This window comes from Podarcis erhardii, assembly GCF_964252035.2.
Source record: "Podarcis erhardii genome assembly, chromosome: 1".
NCBI classification, from domain to species: Eukaryota; Metazoa; Chordata; class Lepidosauria; order Squamata; family Lacertidae; genus Podarcis; species Podarcis erhardii.
The window spans coordinates 105,832,596-105,855,366 of record NC_138497.1 but is presented as its reverse complement, the minus strand read 5'-3'; the positions used below and the strand labels follow the sequence as shown (position 1 = coordinate 105,855,366).

General features: G+C 42.7%; 1 protein-coding gene across 6 annotated transcripts in view; it reads right to left on the bottom strand.

Annotated features, from left to right (window-relative positions):
* FMNL2 (formin like 2) overlaps window positions 1-22,771 on the bottom strand; it is a 188,430-nt gene that overhangs the window by 7,422 nt on the left and 158,237 nt on the right. For 4 of the 6 annotated variants that reach the window (XM_081871236.1, XM_081871235.1, XM_081871234.1 and 1 more), the window contains exons 13-26: window positions 19,262-19,363; window positions 18,325-18,640; window positions 17,383-17,577; window positions 14,737-14,757; window positions 10,914-11,038; window positions 10,299-10,498; window positions 8,384-8,618; window positions 7,277-7,345; window positions 7,001-7,081; window positions 5,812-5,941; window positions 4,716-4,879; window positions 3,365-3,466; window positions 2,480-2,578; window positions 931-1,054 (exon numbers count right to left, since the gene is read on the bottom strand). In XM_081871236.1, coding sequence (XP_081727362.1) covers window positions 931-1,054; window positions 2,480-2,578; window positions 3,365-3,466; window positions 4,716-4,879; window positions 5,812-5,941; window positions 7,001-7,081; window positions 7,277-7,345; window positions 8,384-8,618; window positions 10,299-10,498; window positions 10,914-11,038; window positions 14,737-14,757; window positions 17,383-17,577; window positions 18,325-18,640; window positions 19,262-19,363 — 1,963 coding nt within the window. The remainder of the gene's footprint in view (window positions 1-930; window positions 1,055-2,479; window positions 2,579-3,364; window positions 3,467-4,715; window positions 4,880-5,811; window positions 5,942-7,000; window positions 7,082-7,276; window positions 7,346-8,383; window positions 8,619-10,298; window positions 10,499-10,913; window positions 11,039-14,736; window positions 14,758-17,382; window positions 17,578-18,324; window positions 18,641-19,261; window positions 19,364-22,771) is intronic. The other 2 variants (XM_081871237.1, XM_081871239.1) reach the window with 1 other exon arrangement.

Below are 22,771 nucleotides of genomic sequence, written 5' to 3'. Positions count from 1 at the left end.
CTTGTCATGGCTGCTATAAATTAGACCCAGCCATTGTCAGCCTATTGCGTTCAATTATGGATTGCAGAAAGGGACTAGTATTAGTCTGTTGCAAGAGGAATATGCAGCTCTGAAGTTCAAAATCGTTCAACAAATCCAAATCACACAATTTTGTCCTCCGTCACATATTTAATGCTGGAGCAATTACCATTAGTAGGACTTGAAGGACAAAACAAGAGCTTTTAAAAGCAAGGCTCAACACCAGTGGCTTTGCACATGGATCAAAAATACTCAAAGATTTGCAAGGCATGCACCTGTTGCAAAAATACAGTGGTGCCTCGCAAGACGAAAAGAATCCATTCCGCGAGTCTCTTCATCTAGCGGTTTTTTCGTCTTGTGAAGCAAGCCCATTGACGGCTTAGCGCTATTAGCGCTATTAGCTGCTTTTAGCAGCTTAGCAGATAAGCAGATAAGCAGTTTAGCGGCTAAGAAAAGGGGGGGGAAAACCCCGCAGGAACTCGCAAGACATTTTCGTCTTGCGAAGCAAGCCCATAGGAAATTCGTTTTGCGAAGCACCTCCAAAACGGAAAACCCTTTCGTCTAGCGGGTTTTCCGTCTTGCGAGGCATTCGTCTTGTGGGGCACCACTGTACGTCTAATAAGGCTCTACGTGGTCTACAGCTTGAGTTATGAGAGCATGCTGAAGTGAAGGAGAAATTAAATAATACACAAATGTTATGTCAACGAGGCCTTGCCAAAGAACAGGCCTGAAACCCTGAGCGCTATATAATGTGCACCATTTGTTAAATGACTTGATACGTGTGATTATTGTCACTTAAATCAATTTATAACACTTTAAAAAGCTATGTTAGAGCTTTGCAAAGTGAAAGCTATGAAGGGGCACTTTGGAACAGCCTCTTCCTCTTCCTCCTCCTCATTATTATTATTTTACCTGTGATGATATCTTCGATAGCTCCATCCTTCCCCTCGTACACATGTCTATTGTCCTTGACTTGTCGCCGTCTTAGCTCTGCAATCAGCTCTTGCTGCTGCCTCTTCGTTTTATGAGACGGAGACTGAAAGGGAGCAAAGGACGGTAAAAAGGAGTGGCCAACAAGATGCTGAAAACAGCTGCTCTTCTCTTTGAGGTGTAACTTAGGTACCTGCCCCGTACAGAGTTAGAACCACTAGGTCAACCCTGTCTTTCTTTCCCCAGCCCTACACATATTTCACCTGCACTCATTTTCACTAACTCCCAGTTCACTTCGGGGGGGGGGGAATGGGAAGTTATGGTTCTAACCTATGAAACTTTGAAAAGTTTGGGATCAGAGTATCTACAAGACCACCTTTTCCTACACCAACCTCTCGGCTGAGAGAACAATGTTTGAGGCCTGTCTCAGGGGGTCCTGGCCTTCTGAGGTTAATCAAAATAAGGGCCTTTCATGTGGTGGCTCCCTGATTATGGATTGCTATTCCCAGGCATACCCATCTGGCACCATGATTATTACTGTTTAGATGTCAAGTGTGGTCTGTCTTGTTTGTCACATCCTAACACTTAATCTGCTTTTAGCTAGTTTTTGTTATTTATACATTGTCATGCTGATCGTTTTTGTTTTTGTTGTTTCTTTTTTATTGTTCTACACAATATCAATGGCAATTGTAAAGCTGCCATGAGGGCCAAGACACTGGAAAAGTGGGGAACACAATCCTGACATTACAGGAGGTGGGGGTGCTTTGTGCAAATATCTGTAGAAGTCACTTTGTGTAGCCTGACCTTGCATGGTGAAAATTCCTAATTGCATTGTTAAAATATATTATCATGGAAGAGAGGGTCTCATATGCCAAGCAGAACTCTGGAAAATGCTAGATGCAACCCAAAACGGCCGTTTCTGCCACTGCGTTTTCTTTGAGCCTCTTCCGACTAGCCTTCCTTCACATTTGGTCACTGCATACTTATGGGTGACTATGTGCTGAATGTCTTCCTATTATCGAATTGCTTGGCCGAGACAAATGCTCATTACTTCTCAGTAAGCATCTTTCAAACAGGGCAAATTCCAAGCATTGTATCAATGGCTTTAGGAGAATAAACACCTTTCTGAGATTTAGGAATAACAGGAAAGGGCATACACATGAAACTGCTCTGGTTTCCTTGTAAGTTTCTTGTATGTCTGCCTTGTTAAAATGTCTCTATGAGACAGAGAGCTTCAATAGTTATCTCTCAGAGAAAACACCTGACAGAAAGTTGTTTGGAGTGTTGGTTCCTTGCCGATCCCAAAGACTCAGAGAAGCAGTCTCAGCCAATAAGGCAGCAGCAACCAAGGTGGTGCTTTCCAGATGTGTATTCCACAACTCCCATCATCCCTAACCACTGGAGTTCAATAATATCTGGACTGCACCACATCGGCTGCTCTGCAATAAGACGATCTCTTTCACGGGACCAACACGTGCCACTTTATCAGTGCACGTAACCAAAATCGATTAATGGCTTGTTTGTTTGCTACCTTTTGGTCTTGCTGCTCCATCAGTGCCTCCTGTTCCAGAAGTTTTTCCATCAATGCCTGCTGTTGCTTTTTCCTCAACTCGTTCTCCTCTTCCGCTTGCTATCGACAATTTTAAATGAAATACACACACTGGTTAGAGTTCGCAACGACTTCAAAAAAATGGGATTCGTTTTTAGCTCACTCAGCAAAATACAAATTCATTAAAGCCAGTTTAACTTGGATGTGCCGCTTCCTGTTGTGGCATGATACGGCAAATTCTCCCAAGAATTTCTTCAAGAATTTGTCCTCTTGTGATTCCCAGCAGCTGTCATTCAGAGGCATACTGCCTCCGACAGTGGAGAGCATAGTCATCAGGGCTAGGAGTCACTAACGGCCTTATTCCCCCTCTCTTTTGAAGTCACCTAGTGGCAGATCTTTCCAGCCACATGTATACCTGCGTGCATGACCTCTGCATGTCTGAATGTGTGTAACACAGCAGGAGTGCTGTGTGTTCCTGATGTCTGGTGTGTGTTTGTCTTCTCTTACCCCCTGTTGGATTTTGTTTCATTTTGCCCCAGTCATCATTGGAATGCAGTCCCCAAGAGGTTGGGCAAGTTTCAATCTGGCCTTTGTTCTGGGACACGTTTTCCAAAGATGGAACCTTAAGGCTCTTTCATATAAATCATATGGAAGGGACCACGAGGATCATAAACCCCTTGCGATGCAGGAATCTTTCACTCAACATGGGGCTCAAACCCACAACCCTGTGATTAACTGTCCCATGCTCTACCGACTGAGCTATCTGTGTATTTGCTAAGGAAACTACAAAACCACAGAGGGAGCCTTTGGTTAGAAAGTGTGGCCACATTTGTAAGAATAACAGAAGTGAACTGAACTTTTGTTTACCTTGTAAGCTTTCACAAATCGAACAAAGACTGGGAAGAAGACTGATGGAGGTGTCGTCTTGGGATTCTCTCCAAAATACTTCACAGCATCATCAAAGGCATCCTGTAAAAGAGAGCCTTTTTAATATATATATATATTTCATTTCAACAAATCTCAAGGCATAACCCAAACTATGCAAGATGGTGTTTAACCCACGAAAAGGAAACCACCCCCCACAAGCTGAAGGCTGATCAGGTGGCAAGCAATCAGGAAGGAAGCAGCAGAGACAAGAGTGTAGGTGCATTGGAGCCTCTATTACCAGTGCAACAGAAGGGAGGCCTGCTTTGCAACCTGTTTTGCAAAGTGCGCAATTTCAGGTCTTTCCTTAGAAAGCAAGAAAAATCCCAGTTCCAAGTATAAACTTGCAGTTTGAAAATAGGCATTTTGAAGTTCTGCCATGTACTGCTGTTAATTTGCCCTCTTGTGCTGGGATTACTCAACCATTTTTGCCTTTTGCAGGTTCAGAACAGATAAAAGGAAGAAACTTGTTTCTACCATTATTATTTTAACCAAGAAAGTAAATAATGAAACTTAAGTGGAGCTACTAAACATTAAGTATCTGTGTGTTTCCCCTGGAAAATAGCTGTGTGTGTGTGTGTGTGTGTGTGTGTGTGTGTGTGAGAGAGAGAGAGAGAGAGAGAGAGAGAGATGTTTAAGGGTGCATGATTGCACATGCCACTAAATGAAATGCTATTGCATAAGGTGTGAAGTCACTCTCAGTGACAGATGTCACATCAATACTACAAAAGGATAAACACGTTCTATTGTTTTTTTTTCAACCACCCTTCCTTCTTCAAGCAGCACAGAGAAGCATTCATTGTTCCCCTTCTATTCCCCCTGAGGGGGAATGACTGGCCTAAGCTCAGAAGAAGAAGAAGAAGAAGAAGAAGAAGAAGAAGAAGAGGAGTTTGGATTTGATATCCCGCTATATCACTACCCTGAAGAGTCTCAAAGCGGCTAACATTCTCCTTTCCCTTCCTCCCCCACAACAAACACTCTGTGAGGTGAGTGGGGCTGAGAGACTTCAAAGAAGTGTGACTAGCCCAAGGTCACCCAGCAGCTGCATGTGGAGGAGCGGAGACGCGAACCCAGCTCCCCAGATTACAAATCTACCACTCTTAACCACTACACCACACTGGCTCTCGTTCATTTAGACACTCTTAACTATACAACACTACACTAGAACAGGGGAATCAGTGAATACTTGTCGCGCCTACTCCAAAAGGAACATCTTTGAGCTTGAAAAAGGTAACAAAAGTTCTCCGTTCCTGAAAGCTAGACCACTGAACAACTGCTGGGATACACAGAATACCTGAGCTATTTTTGCATCATCCTGCAGCTTCTTCAGTTTCCCTTCATTGTTCTGAATAAACTCCTTCAGCATGGTGTTGTGATCGTGCATGGTGTACTCTCGCTTCGTTAGGTCGAGACCTCTTTGGAGTTCCTTTACATCCAACAGAACATTTTCAAGGGATACTAAAGGGTGGAAGGGGAAAGACAGTCAAAATGTTACTACGCATTGCCTAATTGAGCCCTAACATCTCCAGTTAGACAGATCTCACGTAGCAAAGCCTGGAGATATAGCTGCCTGAGACCCTGGATAGTTTTAATTGGGGAATCTCTGTTAAAGTGTGGTTGTTGTTCCTGCTACTACTATTAAAATTGAGAAGCCAACAATGGAGGGTCTCACACACACAAGCCAGAATTGCAGGCCAGTGAGCTTATATTTTGCATCCAAGAGACAAAACTGGAACGGAACAGAAAGGCTAGGAATGAGATGGGATGGGGGGAGATGCATCAAACAAAAGGAAGGTGAGTAGTTCAGGGAAGGTATTGTTTTAAACCACCATTACAATATAGATGCACATGCTCCAGTCGGGCTGATGCCTCCTATACAGTTTCTACCCTGACCATGTGGAACGGAGTAGGAGAATAGGATCTGATCTCCTCCACCTCTCGTGGGCCATTTTGTCAGGTGGGCACCATGCCCCTTCCAAGTAAAGATTTCTCTATGTGTAAAGTTTTCTGTCGGAAGGATCCTTTCTGTTCGGTATGTTCACACAACATTTACAAGACGTGCCTTCCAACAGGATGTGCATCTCTTGCACCTGAAGTTAAGGACTTTACACAAACTGTGTGGGAGCCCAATTACTGAAAAGAGGAAAGGCTCATGTCAGCTTTAGGGAACAGTGTGCTACAAGAACCAAGAAGGCATTTAAAAATTATGATGCTTCTGTATCCTATTGTGCCCACAACATTTAAGATGCCCACCTGTCTTCTGCAAGGTGGTATCTTTTCCAAACAGGTAGCTTTCCCTAGGACATGGGTGCATTACTGTATTACAGTATCCACAGAACATAGCTGAACCTGCTTTTAAGTACTTGGGAAATGAATGTTGGCTATGTTACCTGCAGCAGCTTTCTCCACATAGTGAAGCTCATTGTAAAAAAGCGATACTTGCTGATATTTCTCTCTCACAACATTTGATATATAGTGCAATAGAGTTTGTTTCCTGTCTGTTGATTTTGTGTCCAGTAACTGCAAAGAAGAGGCAAAAGAAGTATGTTAGATTTGGCTTCAACATCCTTGAGTTAACTTTCCTTAGCAGCCAACCCATGATCTGCCTGTATACCAAGGGTGGAAAAGCTATAACTCTCCAGATGTGGCTGAGCTACAATCCCACCACCCCTGGGGCTGATGGGAGTTGGAGTCCACAACATCTGGAGGGTCACTGAAATAGACACATGACACAATGAAGTAAGTGCAATGCAATGAAGATATCATAGCCCTGTATGAATGTTACAGGTCAGGGGAGGGGAACATGTGACTCTTGAGATGATGTTGGACCAGAACTCTCATCATCTCTGATCATTTGCCATGTTGATGGGAACTGAGGTCCAATAACATCTGGAGGACCACAGGTAAAGGATTTTAGGACCCCTGCAATTGTTGCCCATAGTTTTGAATTTATTTATGTTACTTAAACATGATAATTCATCATATTGTCAGAAGACGACCACAAGGAAAAGAATAATCTAAATCAGGAAAACTATAGGCCATTAAAGCAATCAATGTTGTTATCTTATTAAATCTGTCTGGTGTATTTTCATAGCACTGGTAATTATTGTTTATTACAGGTCATTAGAGGCATTCATTCCCCACCCCTAGCAACAGGGTCCATCGCATATTGCTTTTATGAATGGTCCAATGCTATTATCCAGAAAGTGGAGAGACTCATAACTAGAACTGGCAGAAAAGACAGGGGAGTGCTAAACAGACTTCTCTGCCATTGCAAATCTGTACAGGGGGTCTACCTGATGCAGTTAGTGGTAAGGAAGAGTTTAATCATGGTGAGAAAACAAACCAGGGGAGGGTAATGAAGTTATGGGGAACTGGAATTTACCTTTGTCTTGACAATATGACATTAGAAATCTAAGCCAATGGTTCCATTCCTTCCCTAGCTCACTGACAACTCACTAAAAGGATGCTTAGAACACTGTTGTTCATACAGGCTGTGCAAATAAATGGGGATGTGCAAACAATCTTCCAAGCAAAGCTACTTTCAAGTCCACTGGGGGTATATTTCCCCTTACTTACCAGATCTAAGCTCTGCAGTTTAAATCCATAAACAGCTCCTCGTTTACTGCTGTTCATATAGTTACCCAGAGCCAAGATTATCTATGGAAATCATAGGGGTGGGAAAAATTGTAAGCATCAACTAATAACACATAACATTCTGTAATAAAAAGGAAAGGGGTCATTTTAACTTAAATATATAGCCCCCTAAAGACTACTGTTTAAGGGGGTGTGTTTTTACCACCAATTTTTTTTTAAAAAAAACAACAACATTGAATAAACAAAATAAACACTTGCCTCTAGGATTTTCTTGAGTTTCTGAGATGACTTTATTGAGACAGATGCTGCAATTATTGCATGAAGTTGCTAGAGGCAAAAACAAGAAATCATCTGAACATCTGTAAAAGCCAAGTGTGAACTAAAAACGGACACCCACTGGCTTCTGCAAGAGGGACAGGTTGTGTATGTGTAGCCTTAGTCAGACATTAAGGTTCACAGAATACTAACTGGATAAGCCAAGTCACAGTCCTTCACCCCAGCTCCTATGACACCTCACATGAGCCCCTCCCTAATGATGCTTGAGATATTTGGGAGGATGCCTGTAGGGTCAGCCTTCCAAATGCATGTAGATTGTCCTCATGAACTGCAATCCTGAGCACTCAGGATTGCAGGTCACAAGGAGAGCCTACAAATGTTTGGTAGGCTGCTGATATCCTCTCAAACATGCAAACCTCATTGGGGAGGGGGTGGCATGGGCCACAGTGACATGGGGAGGGAAACACATGTGACCCCAAGTGCTGTGCACTCACACTGTGTGAGCTGGAATGCCCAAATAGTGCTTGGGTCAGAATCATATGGCAAATGACTATTTACAACTGACTGGATCTGAACCAGGAAGGCAATCCTGCATACACAAGAGAGGGTGCACAACTTTTGTTGATACCCGCTGGCTTGCTACAGTCCCTTTGCTACATCCCATACTATTCTGGAGCAAATGCCAAAACTCAGGGACAGATTTTTTTAAGGGTACAGCAACATGAAGGGGGAGGAGATATGGCCTTATGCCTTGAGTAGACCTTTGCTCACAAAATTTAGGATGAAGGCCCCGATGGGGTCAGAAAGAGGCAAGCAAGCAATGGTGCACAATGAACTTATCACCATGTAGTTCCAGGCAGCTGCTAGAGGTGATGTGTCAAAGATAAGCAAATATTCCTGCACTGTGGGGAGTTGGCCCTTGGGTTCCCTTCCAACTCTACAATTCTATGATCAAGCAGGGGATAACTTCAGCCCATCTCTAACAAACAACTAGACTAAAAGTAACTGCTCCAAAAGGAACGTAGCACATGCATAAGCCACACCATGGAATTCCATTCAAGAAGGAGCTACTCTCCCCATCTCACTCACTGGAGTCAGCATCTGGATGCTTTCTGCAAAATTGCCAACGAATGCCATGATGGTCATCTTTTGCATCAGCCTCTCAATCTTGCTGAACTGCATCATGAAACGATCCTCATCTGAGAGGTTCTCAAGGGGCTTCCTCTCCCGCTCATAAAGCCGCAACATTTTCACTTCATTTTCCGTGGGCAAAAATCTCATCAGGCATTCGACAAAATCCACTGGTAGAGTCTTCAAATCAAACCTGGCCAAATGCAAAAATATATAAATATATAAATATATTTAAAAGAAGAGATGTTTACAGGGAAGGAAGAGGGAGAGAGCTCTGTTTTCACTGAGTTCCTCTATCAATGCATCTTATTAGAGCTACTAATCAATTCTACAGACAAAGCATACTTAATGCAATAATCAAGTTAACTGTGGGCGCAATTATTTCACACTGGCAATTTTGGCAGTCAATATGCAAAGTGTGAATAGATGTGTGTCCCTAAGTACTTGAATATGGGTATCTGTAAGTGAAAGACATGCACAAGTTACTGACATTTTACGTATTTGCTGTAGGAAACACCACTGTAAGCCAGGTACAATCGCAGCAAACAATTACCATATTAAGTGTGAAGCGGCACTTGGGATTTTTAAAATTCTGAATATAGATGGTTAGGACTGCACTGAGAACTCTCTTGGTTGCTTTTTATATATTGCTCTGAGAAGCACCCTGAAAACCAAGTAATCGTATTTTTAAAGCTGCTAAAAGAGCACGATTGCAACAAGCATAATGAACTTTATGTAAATAGAAGCAGAAAAAAGGCATATCCCTTTAATTGAGATTTGTAGCCTACACACGGGTGCCATTTGCACTGAATCTCAAAATGCTGGTTTTGACCTTTCATGCTCCTTAATTTGGGTGTGTGCTTCCTCTTTTAGGAAGTGCTCCCACAGCCCTGTAGCATCTCCCAGCAAGCTCAGCTAAGAATTTGTACATTAATGGAAGAGGGAGGATATAGGAGAAAGGAGCGCCTTCACTGTGGTAACCTCAAACACAGAGAATGGTTTATTGCAGGAAATCAGTCTGCACTCCACTCTTCTGAAAGAAATGCAAAGCACATTCCTGCAAGACAGCTTCTGCAAGACTTTAAAAACGAATGGCTGTCAGCATGACCATTGCACTGAAGTGTTTTTAGCATTATGGCTTTCAGGTACTTTAAAAGTGTTTTACTGGATCATTTTATTATTGCCAGTTGAGTATTTGCAGACGCAGCCTAAACACCACAACACCAATCTGCATTTCATTCAAGACACTTGGACTCAATTCAAACACTGTGAAGGGGAGGGGGGGTAACCTAACCCTTTCCCATTCCTTTAATAGCTACCATATTTATCTCACAATAGTGTTTAAATTGCTGCTAGAAATGAAAGCCTTGCATGACAAGAATTATAGATGAAAAATACGAACAACATTTTTCAGAAAACCACCAGTTGCTTTTTACAGTTCTCATAATGGAAGGAATTCAACATTGCGTAAAGGCAGTCCTTCCATCACAGCAAGCGTTTCAGCTTCCCAGATGAACAATGCACATTGTTCTGGGGGTTCTCCCAACCCCCAAGACCAGTTTGGGAGGGGGGGTGTAATTGGGGGGGGAGTCCCATTGCACAAGTAGAAGTCTTTGTTCAGGGCTTCCACTGACTGGATTCATTAGGTGAATCCTGCCCTGTGTTACTGTGATATATGCAGAGTAAGCAAAATCCAACGGGCTTACTCCAGAAAAGGGTGCACAGCTTAACAGCTTTATGGTGATCAACTGTATATATAAGCATTAATGGCATATGAGGATCTTCCTTGGATCTAAGCAACTTGCAGAAATACTGCTGACCAATTAATACAACGTGCCTCAAACCACCTTTGTAAAACGGCCTTTACACTTACGCCTGAATAGCTTTGCATATCTCATCTGCAGTCTTTCCAGCTTTCCTTAAGGTGATCGCAAGATTTTTAGCCCTGTTTGCTTCCAATAGCGTGACTTTGTTCGATCCCTTTTGAGTTATTTGCTTGCTTGAAGAAAGATCAATGGCCGGGCCTTGGGCTTTTGTCTTGAATATTTCTTCAAATTCATCCACATTTAAATCCTAGGACAGAAACCAAACAGAAACAAGAAGGAGTCTAGAAATCTATGTCGAATGGGGGGGAAATGCAATTAATGAAAAGTGTAGAAGCTGTAGTGCACTGGGAAAGGGGGAGGTGACTGTGTGACGAGGAGAAGGCTTTGATGCTCTGCAAAGTTTCTTGGTCCATTGCAAGATTAGCAAAAATACTGCACGTAGCACAGCAGAATAGGACTCTAGTTACCTTAATGTCAACAAGACCATCAAACAGAGTGATTACTGAGGTCATTGGAGTGTTTAAAACTTTTTAGGTATGTATGATGCAAGGTCAAAATAACTTTTTTAACAGCTTTTTAAAAATAGCTTTTTAACAGGATACAGTAACTTCCAAAACACAGACAGACAGAGAACACCAAATCACAATCTGCAGGTCTCATACCTCCAATATCCTTTCGTCATCAATTTCATTGAAGACTGTCCCATTAATCTGATTGGGTTTCAGAGCCACCCAGTTAAAAACTGGCATGCGGAACTTTGTCTTAATTGGCTTCTTGATTTTCACAGCTTTAAAGAAAGCAGAGAGTACAATTACACATTTCAGAAAAAAGGCAACAAGCCTCTTGAGCAATCCAGAAGTACTTATGGGGGATGGCACTTCAACACTGGAGGAGGCCTGACAAGAAGTAAACAAATACTGTAAAGTGTTGGGGAAAATTTGGGCTGGCTAGAAAGCTTGAAGAGAAGAGACAATTTCTCTCTCTAATTCAGGAAGTTTGCCTATCATTCATACAAAGGTTTGACAAGAACAAGCATGTTTTGGTACAATTGTGCCTATTTTCCCTATATTTGATGAGAACACATGATTCAATCACTACAGGAAGTCTTAAAAATTGTACTCTGTTTACCCATGTGATTTTAGCTACGTCCTGTGATGGTCTACTATTATTCTTCTGACTGCACTAAAATTAACCCAACACACAAACATTGCCTGATTATTGGATGAAATCATGTGGAGTTGCCTATTTAAGGAAGAATAACCATACATTTACCTAAAAATCATAGAAACATGACTCAAGTTTCCAGTCTCCATTAAATGTGTAAAAGGCACCAGTGGTACTCAACCAAATACTGTTTCTGAGTGGGCACTAAGGTACCAACCGGTGAGTGCTGTCTAGCCTCACTCCATTTAAGAGGCAGAAAACCTCATCATTTTCCAGATGTGAGCTCCTCCCCTTCCTGTAGTGAGCAGCTCATTTTCTGTCTTATTTGAAGTTGGAGCGATTGCTCAAAGGCTTCTCTGGTTCAGCATTTCCATTAAAGAAACTAAGTGTGAGTATATGGTATTTTTCTCTCATGAAAGGTGGTGGTGCCCAAATGCCCACACGAGAATTAACAGATAGGGATGAGGTTTATTGCAAAGCATCTAGAAGATGTGAAAGTCAGGTGTCAGCCACATTTATGGAGTGATGGACATGAGCCGGGAGACTGCCAATTCCCAGCAGGAAAATATTGTGATATGTTGCACTTACAACACCTTCCAGATTTTAAAAGCAAGCGAGTACACACAAACATGCATCTGTTGATTAGGATTGCAAATGTGTGATCTGTACCTTTATTTAGCATGATCAGTGTCATGACAGCTAAAGGAGCTTCTCCTCCCACGTCAACTTGCCCAGGTGTTAAGCAGGGGAGGCCTTGTTGGCAGTGCTGCCTCCTTCTGTGGTTCATGCAGCAATAAAACTGCTAGCACATTTGCAAAGCTAAGCAGGGTCCGGGGGGGAGCACGTGTTGAAATTTCTGCACTGCAGGGGGTTGAACTGGATGATCCACAGGGTCCCTTCCAACTCTACGATAATATGATTCTTCATGGCAGTGGCACATGAAAGGGCCTTCTCTGTGTTGGCCCCCAGGTTGTGGAATTAACTCCACCCTGAGGCACGTCTTGTGTCATTACTGCAAGCCTTTCAGTGATTGGTCAAGATGCACTTCTTCACAAAGGCCTTTTTTCTGAGTGGATGTCATCCCACAGTACTGCTGTGGATTGCTGTTCTGCCATTGGTTGTTTTGGGTTTTATTCTAGGATTTTAAAGTTTGCATTTGCTTTTAATTATACTATTTTTTGGTAACACACCCTGGGGCCGTTTGGACAATCAATCAATAAAGTGTCCAAGTTGTTGCATGTTACATTTGCATCATGTGTCACTGATTCACTGGGGCTACCAGTTTAAAGTCCATAACCATGCTGAAAACCTCACTCAGGGCTCATCCACACTTCGCTTCGCTCCACATTTCTAGCAACAGGTCCAAGCTTTCCAGGTCTGTGTCTAAATGTTTTCCACCTTCCTTCCTTCCTTCCTTCCTTCCTTCCTTCCTTCCCGGTCCTTCCTCCACAAACTCCCATTCTTTGCCACTAAAAACAACTTCGTGGAAAACCCTAATTGCTGCTTGCTCCAATTCAGCAGTAAAGATTGGGTTTTCCTGAGGAAAGCAGCAAGGGTGGGGGGAAGCACTCAGTCACAGACCAGGAAAATGCAGACCTGTGCCTAGAAAGTACAGGGCAAAAGGCAAGCGTGGATGAGCCCTCAATCCTAAACAAGCAAGTGGTGTTTTGGAAATGCAAGAAGAGAAGCTCTAAGCTGAATATAAGCAATTGGAATTGACAGCAGCCACCAGGGAAACTACGCTGCAGATTAAAAGAATCCAGAGTCTGTGTTTTACACAGTAAAGGAACACTCTCCAGTCTCGGCACAATAATTTCTTGGATTATTTGTTACTTTGACCATCTCTCATTGTGATTGTCTACTACTTTTTCCAAAGCAGCTCTGAAGACATGCCTTCCCCATTAACCAGTGGACAAAGAATAATAAGCTGAAGCAGGAAAATTTAGGTTAATTACTAAGGGGTGGAGAAACTTCCTAACCCTAAGAGCCAAGGGGACTGATTAAATGTCCATCGCTGGAAATATCCAGCAATTAGTAACTCATTCACTGTAAGCATTAATCTTCATGAAGTTCAGGGGATGTGCACATAAAATTCAGGAAATGACATTCTAGAGAACATTTGCCACTGAAAACATCAATTACAGCAGAAGTTTTAAATTGGTTCTGAAGCTTTAAGCAATTTGGTTAATTAATCAACTCAACCAGCTCCTTCCTCACCTTCATGTCATTGAGGACCAACTCCAGTTTGAAACTGGACACACAGTGTGCAGATTCCAATGCACAGTGTTTTGCAACAGTAGATAAAATCCTGCGCTACAACGGTAGTATCAAGTATTGCCAGAGAAAATCCTAGCTTATTTTGCCACAATGTGTATTATTATTTAGTGGGACAAGCAGTTTATCAATTTGACAGCATGAATTTAAAACTAAATTAGTGAATTGTTAACATTTTTGCAAGCTTCACACAGTCAAGAAGCCCCTGCTTCTTACTCCTCCAGTTTTGAAGATGCTACTTAGCCAGGAAAGTGAAGTTGGAAACATGCAGTTGTTATGTCCACCGTCAAGCAAAGCATACCTAGTGAATTTTACCATGGGCAAACTCACATTCCCAAAGGACACTACTGTTCACGTATGATGACTGGGAATGTGTACACCCCAAATAGCTTATTATCTATCCTTCCCCCCCCCCTTCCCCTATAATGCAAATTTCCACACATCTTTTGTCAGCTGTCAAAACTGGAGCTGCGAATTACAATTTGATAGGCAGTGAGCCCGATATTATGTGATGATGTCACTATCCACTCAAAGGTCTGAAGCTACTTCTCATTTGCTTAAAAGATGCACTTGTTTGGATGTGCGGTGACATCACGAAGGGAAGGTATATTAAGAATATTTCTGTTTGAAGGTAGCCAAGTGATTGATCTTGATGAGTCTCTAACATAAGATGCAATGCTGCATGCAATGATATGCCTTAGAATACCCTAGAGTTTCTATTTTATGGAAAAACCAAGGCCACATACACACCACACATAGAAAACAGCAATGATACAACTTTAAACAGTCATGGCTCCCCCCAATCAATCTTAAGAAGTATAGCTTGTTAAGGGTGCGGAGAGTTGTTAGGAAACCCCTTTTCTCCTAAACAGAGCTTTTGCACCACAACAAGTCAAACAAACATCCCACGCTTTCGGAGAATGCAAAAACACAGCGAGCTAGTTTTTAAAGTGATACACAAATGGATTTGGTTAACAAGACAGGAAAAGAAGACAGCAGAAAATGGGATTAAAATGTACTTAAAATACTCAGCAAAAAGGAACCTACAGAAAAGCTTGATTGGCCCATCTTACAAGGAAGCAGAGGGAATAAATAAGAAAAAGGTTAGCTATGGTTACGTAAGTCATTTAATAGAACAATCTATTATCACAAATCAGGGCTCCTGAATACCACTTCACACATTATCATTTTTCTACACAGAAATAATCAATTGCACTTAGGCGTATAGAGTTTATGGACCGGGCAGCCTACCCATGGTAACAGGTATTTACCTAACATCACCCGTTAAGGTAAATTGCATTTTCCTACTTGAGGTTATCTTAGTGTAGCAGAACAGCAATGGATGAGGCATGTGCCCACCAAAAGCCTTCTATGGATTTCATTTAAGTATCAAACAAAAGGTAGCATCCATTGTTGGATGGTCCAGTACCATATTAATTCTGCAGTAAACAGTATTACTTGGAAGCTACACTTTACCCAACTTATTTATATGGGGAGATTGCAAACAAAGCCATAAAGAATTAAGCCAAAACAATAACCTAGAATTAGTTTACCAACAAATAAACTACTGAAGCCCAATACAGTGGTACCTCGGGTTACATACGCTTCAGGTTACAGACTCCACTAACCCAGAAATATTACCTCGGGTTAAGAACTTTGCTTCAGGATGAGAACAGAAATCGGGCTCCGGCGGCGTGGCAGCAGCAGGAGGCCCCATTAGCTAAAGTGGTGCTTCAGGTTAAGAACAGTTTCAGGTTAAGAACGGACCTCCAGAACGAATTAAGTACTTAACCTGAGGTACCACTGTATATGGAGCATTCGTTTCCTGAAGCACCAATATGTTTCCCAAAAGGAGCAGAGATGGCCACCAACTTGGATGCCTTTAAAATAGGTCTAGAGAAATTCAGGGAGGCTAAGGCTGTCAGTGGCTACTAATCTGATGGACTATGTTCCATCTCCACTGTGGGAGGCAGTATGCTTCTGAATACCAGTTGCTAGAAACCAAAGGAGAGAGTTCTGTGGCATTCAGGTCCTGTTTGTGTGCTTCAAACAGGCATCTGGTTGACCACTGTAAGAACAGAATGCTGGACTAGATGGGCCATTGGCATGATCCAGCCAGGCTGTTTTTTATTTTATTTTGTTAGATTTCCCCCTGCAACATATTTCCTTCATATACAGGCAGGAGATCAAAACCCAGCTATTCTGAATTAATTTCAGTTCCCAGTGGCTGTCATTTTCAATAAGACATCAAAAATGGCTCTAGATTCAGCCTCAGGACCAAACCCAGAACTGTGGTGTTAAGTTTTCCAACTATGTTGAGGGTCTTTCTTCATTAATGAAGTTTTGTCCAGGGATGTTAATGGGCTGGCCTGATTCACGATTTTTTTAATTCTTCCAAATTGTGCTCAAGTCAACAGAAACTGTATTAATTGCAGTGAGGCAATAGATAAGAGTATTAGCAGGCTGAATGAACATCAGATTTGCAAAGAGGGTTGTGACTAATGACAAAACCAAGCCAAGGGTTGTAAATTGAAGGGGGAGGGGGAACAGGCTGGAGCTACACAGCCAGTGCAATGCCACTGAAGAACCAGAAATTGAATCTCTCATCTTCCAAGTTCACCTCTACTATCAGAGGATGAGCAACTGCTGATGTTGGACTCAATGCAGGAAGAGGAAGGTGGGGCGGGGGGAACACACATTCATTTGAGTGCTTTAGCCTTGGCTACTTCAAGCTACTGTTATTCCAAATAAATTTCTCAGTGGCACAGAGGCATCCAAATTCTGCCTGTTTTTAAGGGATATCAGAGAAGGTTTAAAATAAAGAACCAGCCACCTGCTTTTAAACATATATATATTAGGGATAGTACCTGGGCTTTCTAAGTCTGCAATTATCATATTGTTCCATGACCTAAACTGTAAAATACCAACAAATATTCAATCGCTTGCTCAGTTCCTTAGCAAACCCACTCACACTTTTCTGAGAGATGTCTGCCTCCTATCTTCAGAACCCCAGATTTGGAGATTTGGATTCAGTGTTTGAGGCGAGGCATCTAACACTTTTCCACCACCAGTGAGATAACATGAAGGGATTGTAGCAACAGTATAAAGCCTCCGTTTAAAATCAAAGCATTTTTCTGCTAGCTACTCATAATCTGCAGAATGGTGAGGGAGGGATGGGAATCATCAGATGTCAAAGAGATAAACAACTACCTGACATTCAGAAGACATCTTAAGGCAGCCCTGTTCAGGGAAGTTTTTAATATTTAACGCTGTACTGTTTTTAACACTTGATTGGGAGCCGCCCAGAGTGGCTGGGGAAACTCAGCCAGATGGGCGGAGTATAAATAAATTATTATTATTATTATTATTATTATTATTATTATTATTATTATTATTATGTCTTAAGTGTTCAACCTTTGTATTGGCTCCATCAGGTGCTCACCATCTCTCCTTTGAGAAGATGCAGCAAAACAACACAGAGATTTGTCATTTCTTTAGAAAGTTATTTTGCTTTTAATTCACTGCTGCAGCTAAGGTTTTGCAGCACTGGGACACCTTGATTCATTAAGCAATGAAGACTTTGGAGCACTTTTTCATTACATCCATTCTGACTCATTCCTCTTTGACCAAGGACATTTTTTGTATTGTGTATAGGACTTCCACGGCACGCCAGCAACACTGGCTGCTTCTTACCTGCTAATCCTGAGTTGAAAACGACTGTAGGGGAGGCTGTTCCCGGAAGAGGAGGCGCTGATGGTGGGGGTGGGGGTGGGACTGGAGGGGCCAGTCCTGGTTCTGCAGCTGGGCCAGGAAGAGGAGGTGGGGGAGGAGGGGGAGGAGGCGGTGGAGGGGGAGGAGGCATTGGCGGTGTCACAGGACCATTTTGAACTGAGAAATGAAAAAGACAAAACAGCATTTTAAAGTATTCAACCAAACTATGTCCGCCTCCCTCCCACACCCCAAGGGAGTTCTCTCAACTACAGGCAATCCACATGGTGAACTTTGCTATACATTGTGCCTGCAGAGTAGAGAAGCTGCCAAATAGATGTTATTTTGCAGACCCTTGCAAATCATGCAATGTGTAGAATGGACCTCAAACACAAGATGGCAAGTTTAGCAAAAGTGAAGAGGATGGAAGTTGAGAATAGGATTAGATAAACTCCTCAGGGTAGGGGAATCACTCTGTTTTCATGCTTATGTTACTCTGCATTGTGTCATATACCTAATACTACAACTAGCAGTAGTAGTCGTCGTAGTGATAACTACTTATAGTAATAACAATTACTGCCACTGCTTTTTATTATTATTAAGTTCACTAACTTGTCATGATGATGAAGACATAGGGTGTAATCCAGAGCCAGTTTGGCACACTTCAACAACAGTCTAATCATAAAGTTATTTATTTGGGAGTAGACCATATTGATTTCGAGGGAATTAATTTCTAATTAAATATTTTTAAGGTAAGATGCCTAGATAGCCAGTGAACACTTAAGTGTGACTTGATTCACTGCATCCAGCTTTCTCTGGATTGGGTCCCAGCCTCTTTCATGTATGGTCTGATGTACTGTGGGAGAATAGGCTAACCCCCACTACCTTAAGTTGAGCAAATCTCATTTCTTCTGCAACATTTCTCACCTGCTTCCGATTCTGATTCTGACAACGGCAAGGGTGGTGGTGGAGGGGGCAAGAGAACCGAAGGTGCAGAGCCAGAAGCTGATCCTCCACAGGTGCCTGTGGCAGCTTCTGCCCCTGAGGGCAATGTCCCAGAAGCCACCCCAACAGGAAGAATGTTGATATCACCATCTCCTTTCTTCTGAATTTTAATGGACCCTTGCTTCTCCAGTTCATGGATCTTCTTCTCCAGCGTTGACTGTCGTTGAATAGCTTCCTCTTTCTCTTTGACCATTTTCCTCAGCGTGTGAACCTGTGTGTTCGCATCCTTGTATATTTCCTACAAAAAGAGGCCACGGGTAAAGAATCGACATGTGTTTGACATGCAGAATCATCTCAAAACTGAACGAACAACATAACATGGGATTCCCAGCTGAGTCATTGTCAGGCAATGTTTGATGGTGGCGGCAAATGCACTTCTCACTTTATCTTCATCCAAACTGCGTTTTCCTTTAATAAGTTGGATAAGGAACCTCGATCATGGGCACAAACTGGCAATATCAGGAAGGTTTAAATTATTTCCTAGGGTAATGAAGACTCTATGATATGTACTATTGGCACACCCAATCCATTAAGCCAATAAGATCCTATTGTGTTCTGGGTTGGATTGCCTGACTTCTGGTGGAAGATACTAGTGACAGAATATCGGCTTGTTTCCTTTTATCCCATTCCATGGCTAAGAGACTCACAGAAAGGAACCAAGTGTTATAAACCTTCATTGATCCAACTTCAGGATTAAATCACTTCTGCAGACTGCAAGTAAACTGAACTGTAGCCAACTGTGGGAAAAACAGTGAATCTAGCAGTTTCCATGTTTTTAGAGTCTAACATACTTGTGAGGAACTTGGCTGACCATCCAGTGAGCACCCTGAGCAGCACAATCCGCACTCAGTACACTTACTCGAACGACATCCAGTTCTTTGTTCCTCTGCATGAGTTGTTTTTCCAGTTCCACAATCTTTGCCATAGCTTCATTTTCTGTATCTTGCAGTTTTTCTGATAACTAGACACAAAAGGGGTGGGGGAGGGGAATGTTAATTGGCAAAAAGGCTTATTCATTCACAGTGGCAACTGCATGCCAGAGCCATGCATTATGTATATAATAAACATTGTATCATTCAGTTATTCATGCTGTAAAATGTCTAAGAATAGGCCCCTTGCCAGAGCTATAGGAACCATACATAATCTTTACAATCATAGGGTCTATTTGTGATGGATCAATAGGTTTGGTGTTGAATTTACATGGTCAAAAGCTGTGGGAGTCGCCCATGTAACTGTGTATGAGAGAGAGAGAGAGAGAGAGAGAGAGAGAGAGAGAGAGAGAGAGAGATGTCAAAGTTTCATTTGAGTAGTAATGCTTTACTCAAAGAACCAGCTTCCATTTATTTTTCTTGAGGCTGTGAACATCATAGTTACATTTTATGAAACTAATGAAATCTTGAGATATATAGTGATGGGAGGCTAAATGCAAACACTAGAATTGACGGCAGTTTGTTCTGATTTAGCACTAATGAACGCTCACACCTCCTTCTGTGGGCACCCTTTGCGGCGCGCAGCACCCCCAGGCCATGTGGGACTCACCAGCTGGTTGGGCTGGTTGGAGTTCCCACCAAACCCTGGTTTAAACTGTCCAATTGGTGGCTTGTGGGGGTGGGGCAAGCCGAGCGGACCATGTGTGGACAGGCTTCCCTCTGGTTCGCTTGAGTTGTATTACACGGTGGAAAAAATTAACAGGGCCATCCGCTTGGCAATCTTGCATATCGGAGGCAGAGTTGTGAAGCATTTGGACATTAAAACCAACAGATTGGAACTTTTCAGACCCGACAGAGTGCACCTCACCACCTCGGGAAATGAACACTGGCTGGATGACATTAGGCATGGCTTAAAAGAATGATTGTCGGATTGCTAATGTGTTTTCAGGTGTACATAGTCTTGGCGGTGAGACTGCAAGTTTGTGGTCTCAGGTGGCGATTTTAGGCCTTGGTCGGAATCCTTTAGTCTATCTTCCCTAAATGGGGGAGGGAAGGCATGAAGTGGTCACACACACACACACGGCAGCGATTCCAGGGTTCCCCGTTAAAGGGGTTTTGAGTTGAGTCACTGGCCATACACTAAAAGGTTGTCAGTGAACTCCCCTGCATTGCGTGGAAATGGGGAGGGGGGCTGCCTGCGTACACAAGCGTCTTGCAGTGCACCCTCCCCAGATCCATTTAACCCTGAGGAGTCCCAGTTCCCCAGCTGGGGGGGCTGGGGGGGATAGACGTCCAATGCCTAAGCCAAGGTCTTCCTACATCTGAAAGGTTCAATAAAGTTGTGGCCAATTTTAATTCCATAACACATTGTCATGAGTCATTATTTCTTCTGGTGGTGTCTTGGGAGTCTCTGTCTGGGCACGCAAAGAGTGGGTTTTCCAGGGGAAAGCAGCATGGCAAAGACAAAACTGCTTGGATCCATGCCTAAAAGCATGGAACAAGCAGGAAACCGCTCAGAGACATACTTTTTTGGCATGGGACAAGCACAAGTGATGCCATGTTCAAGTACTTCAGATTTGATCACCCATAACACAGCCTTTTTTGCCTTTATAACTAGTAACTAGTAATTCTTAAGTAGGGACATCTCCTCCACCATCCCATTCCAGCATGATCCCTGCGGCTAATACATTTTTAAATCTGTAAGCTATGCTTTGTGAACACTTACAGTACTGTATATCTTGGAAGCTACAGAGATTTGTGCATGCACTTTTATGGTATGAAACACAGATCTGCTTATTTGTGGGGGTTTTTCCCCTATGTGTCCATGGAATTTGCAATTTATATGTAAATTAGCACACACACCCCAACCTATAACAAGAGTTCTCGGTCAAGCTGCTCTCCCAAGTGCTTCCATCTGGAATTGTAATTCAACTGAAATTAAATACTCCAGAGCTGTTTTGAGTCAATAACATGATCAGAGAACAACAAGGACCACACGCATGCAATATTAATATAGGGAGTTTTCATTCATATGGATATAACACCATTGGCTCTATATCACACGCACACACACACAAATGCAGTTTAATAATATTGAAGTTGGACCTAATAGGAAAAACATTTTTTAACAAAATTGCTTGTGTAAGTTTTAAAACTCTAGTTGGGAGTATGTAACCACTTCTACTTAGGCTATAACCCAGGTTTCCTCAACCTCGGCCCTCCAGATGTTTTTGGCCTACAACTCCCATGATCCCTAGCTAGCAGGACCAGTGGTCAGGGATGATGGGAATTGTAGTCTCAAAACATCTGGAAGGCCGAGGAAGCCTGCTGTAACCTTATGAGATATGGTTCCAGATTTGTTCCTACCAGCTCCAGACCCCGACTCCAGACCCTCTGAAAATCTCTTCTAGGAGGCTGACTGGGGGTTGGGGGGGTTAGAAGCTTCAGGGAAGGATTGGTGCAAAATGGCTTCCTTTCCCCTTCTGCCATTGGGATCAAGTGTCTTTCACAAATGGAAGGAGCACTTTCAATTGTGGATGGCTATGTCTGGATGCAGCCCCTGGTTTTTTTTTAAAAAAATGAGTGTTTTCTGATTGTTTTAATTATAAATATTTATTAACCCAGAGAGGGAGATGACAAACACTTAAGAGAGTAATCAGATAATGTTTGGTTCACAAAAAATCTTAGTAAACCTCTGCAGCAAACATCACTACCTGTTTAAAAAGGTAAAGGGACCCCTGACCATTAGGTCCAGTCGTGACCGACTCTGGGGTTGCGGCGCTCATCTCGCTTTATTGGCTGAGGGAGCCAGTGTATAGCTTCCGGGTCATGTGGCCAGCATGACTAAGCCGCTTCTGGTGAACCAGAGCAGCGCACGGAAACACCGTTTACCTTCCCGCCGGAGCGGTACCTATTTATCTACTTGCACTTTGACGTGCTTTCGAACTGCTAGGTGGGCAGGAGCAGGGACCGAGCAACGGGAGCTCAACCCGTCGCAGGGATTTGAACTGCCAACCTTCTGATCAACAAGTCCTAGGCTCCGTGGTTTAACCCACAGTGCCACCCGCGTCCCCTGTTTACTGCCTGTTTACTAGGCAGTAAAAAGAGCAGGCCTGCTAGATCAGGCAAAGGGTCCATTATCTCAGAATCCTGCCCCTAACGGTAATCACTCGGGCACTTCTGGGAAATCCACAAACTGAACATCGTTTATACAGCAGGTAAAAATTTTTTCCCACATTTGTGTCAGTTTGGAACAGAGACAAAAAATGAAGTTCAAGACTAAAATTGCAAGGACATTTTTTCAGTCCAGCTCTAAATGAACTTCCAGACAGAAATTGCTCAAACCTCTTGTGCTTTAACAGGAATTTGCCTCCTTTAGTTCCTAGTAATATTAGAGTGTCTGTTTAATGATGTCTTGCAGGCACGCTGTCCGTGACATT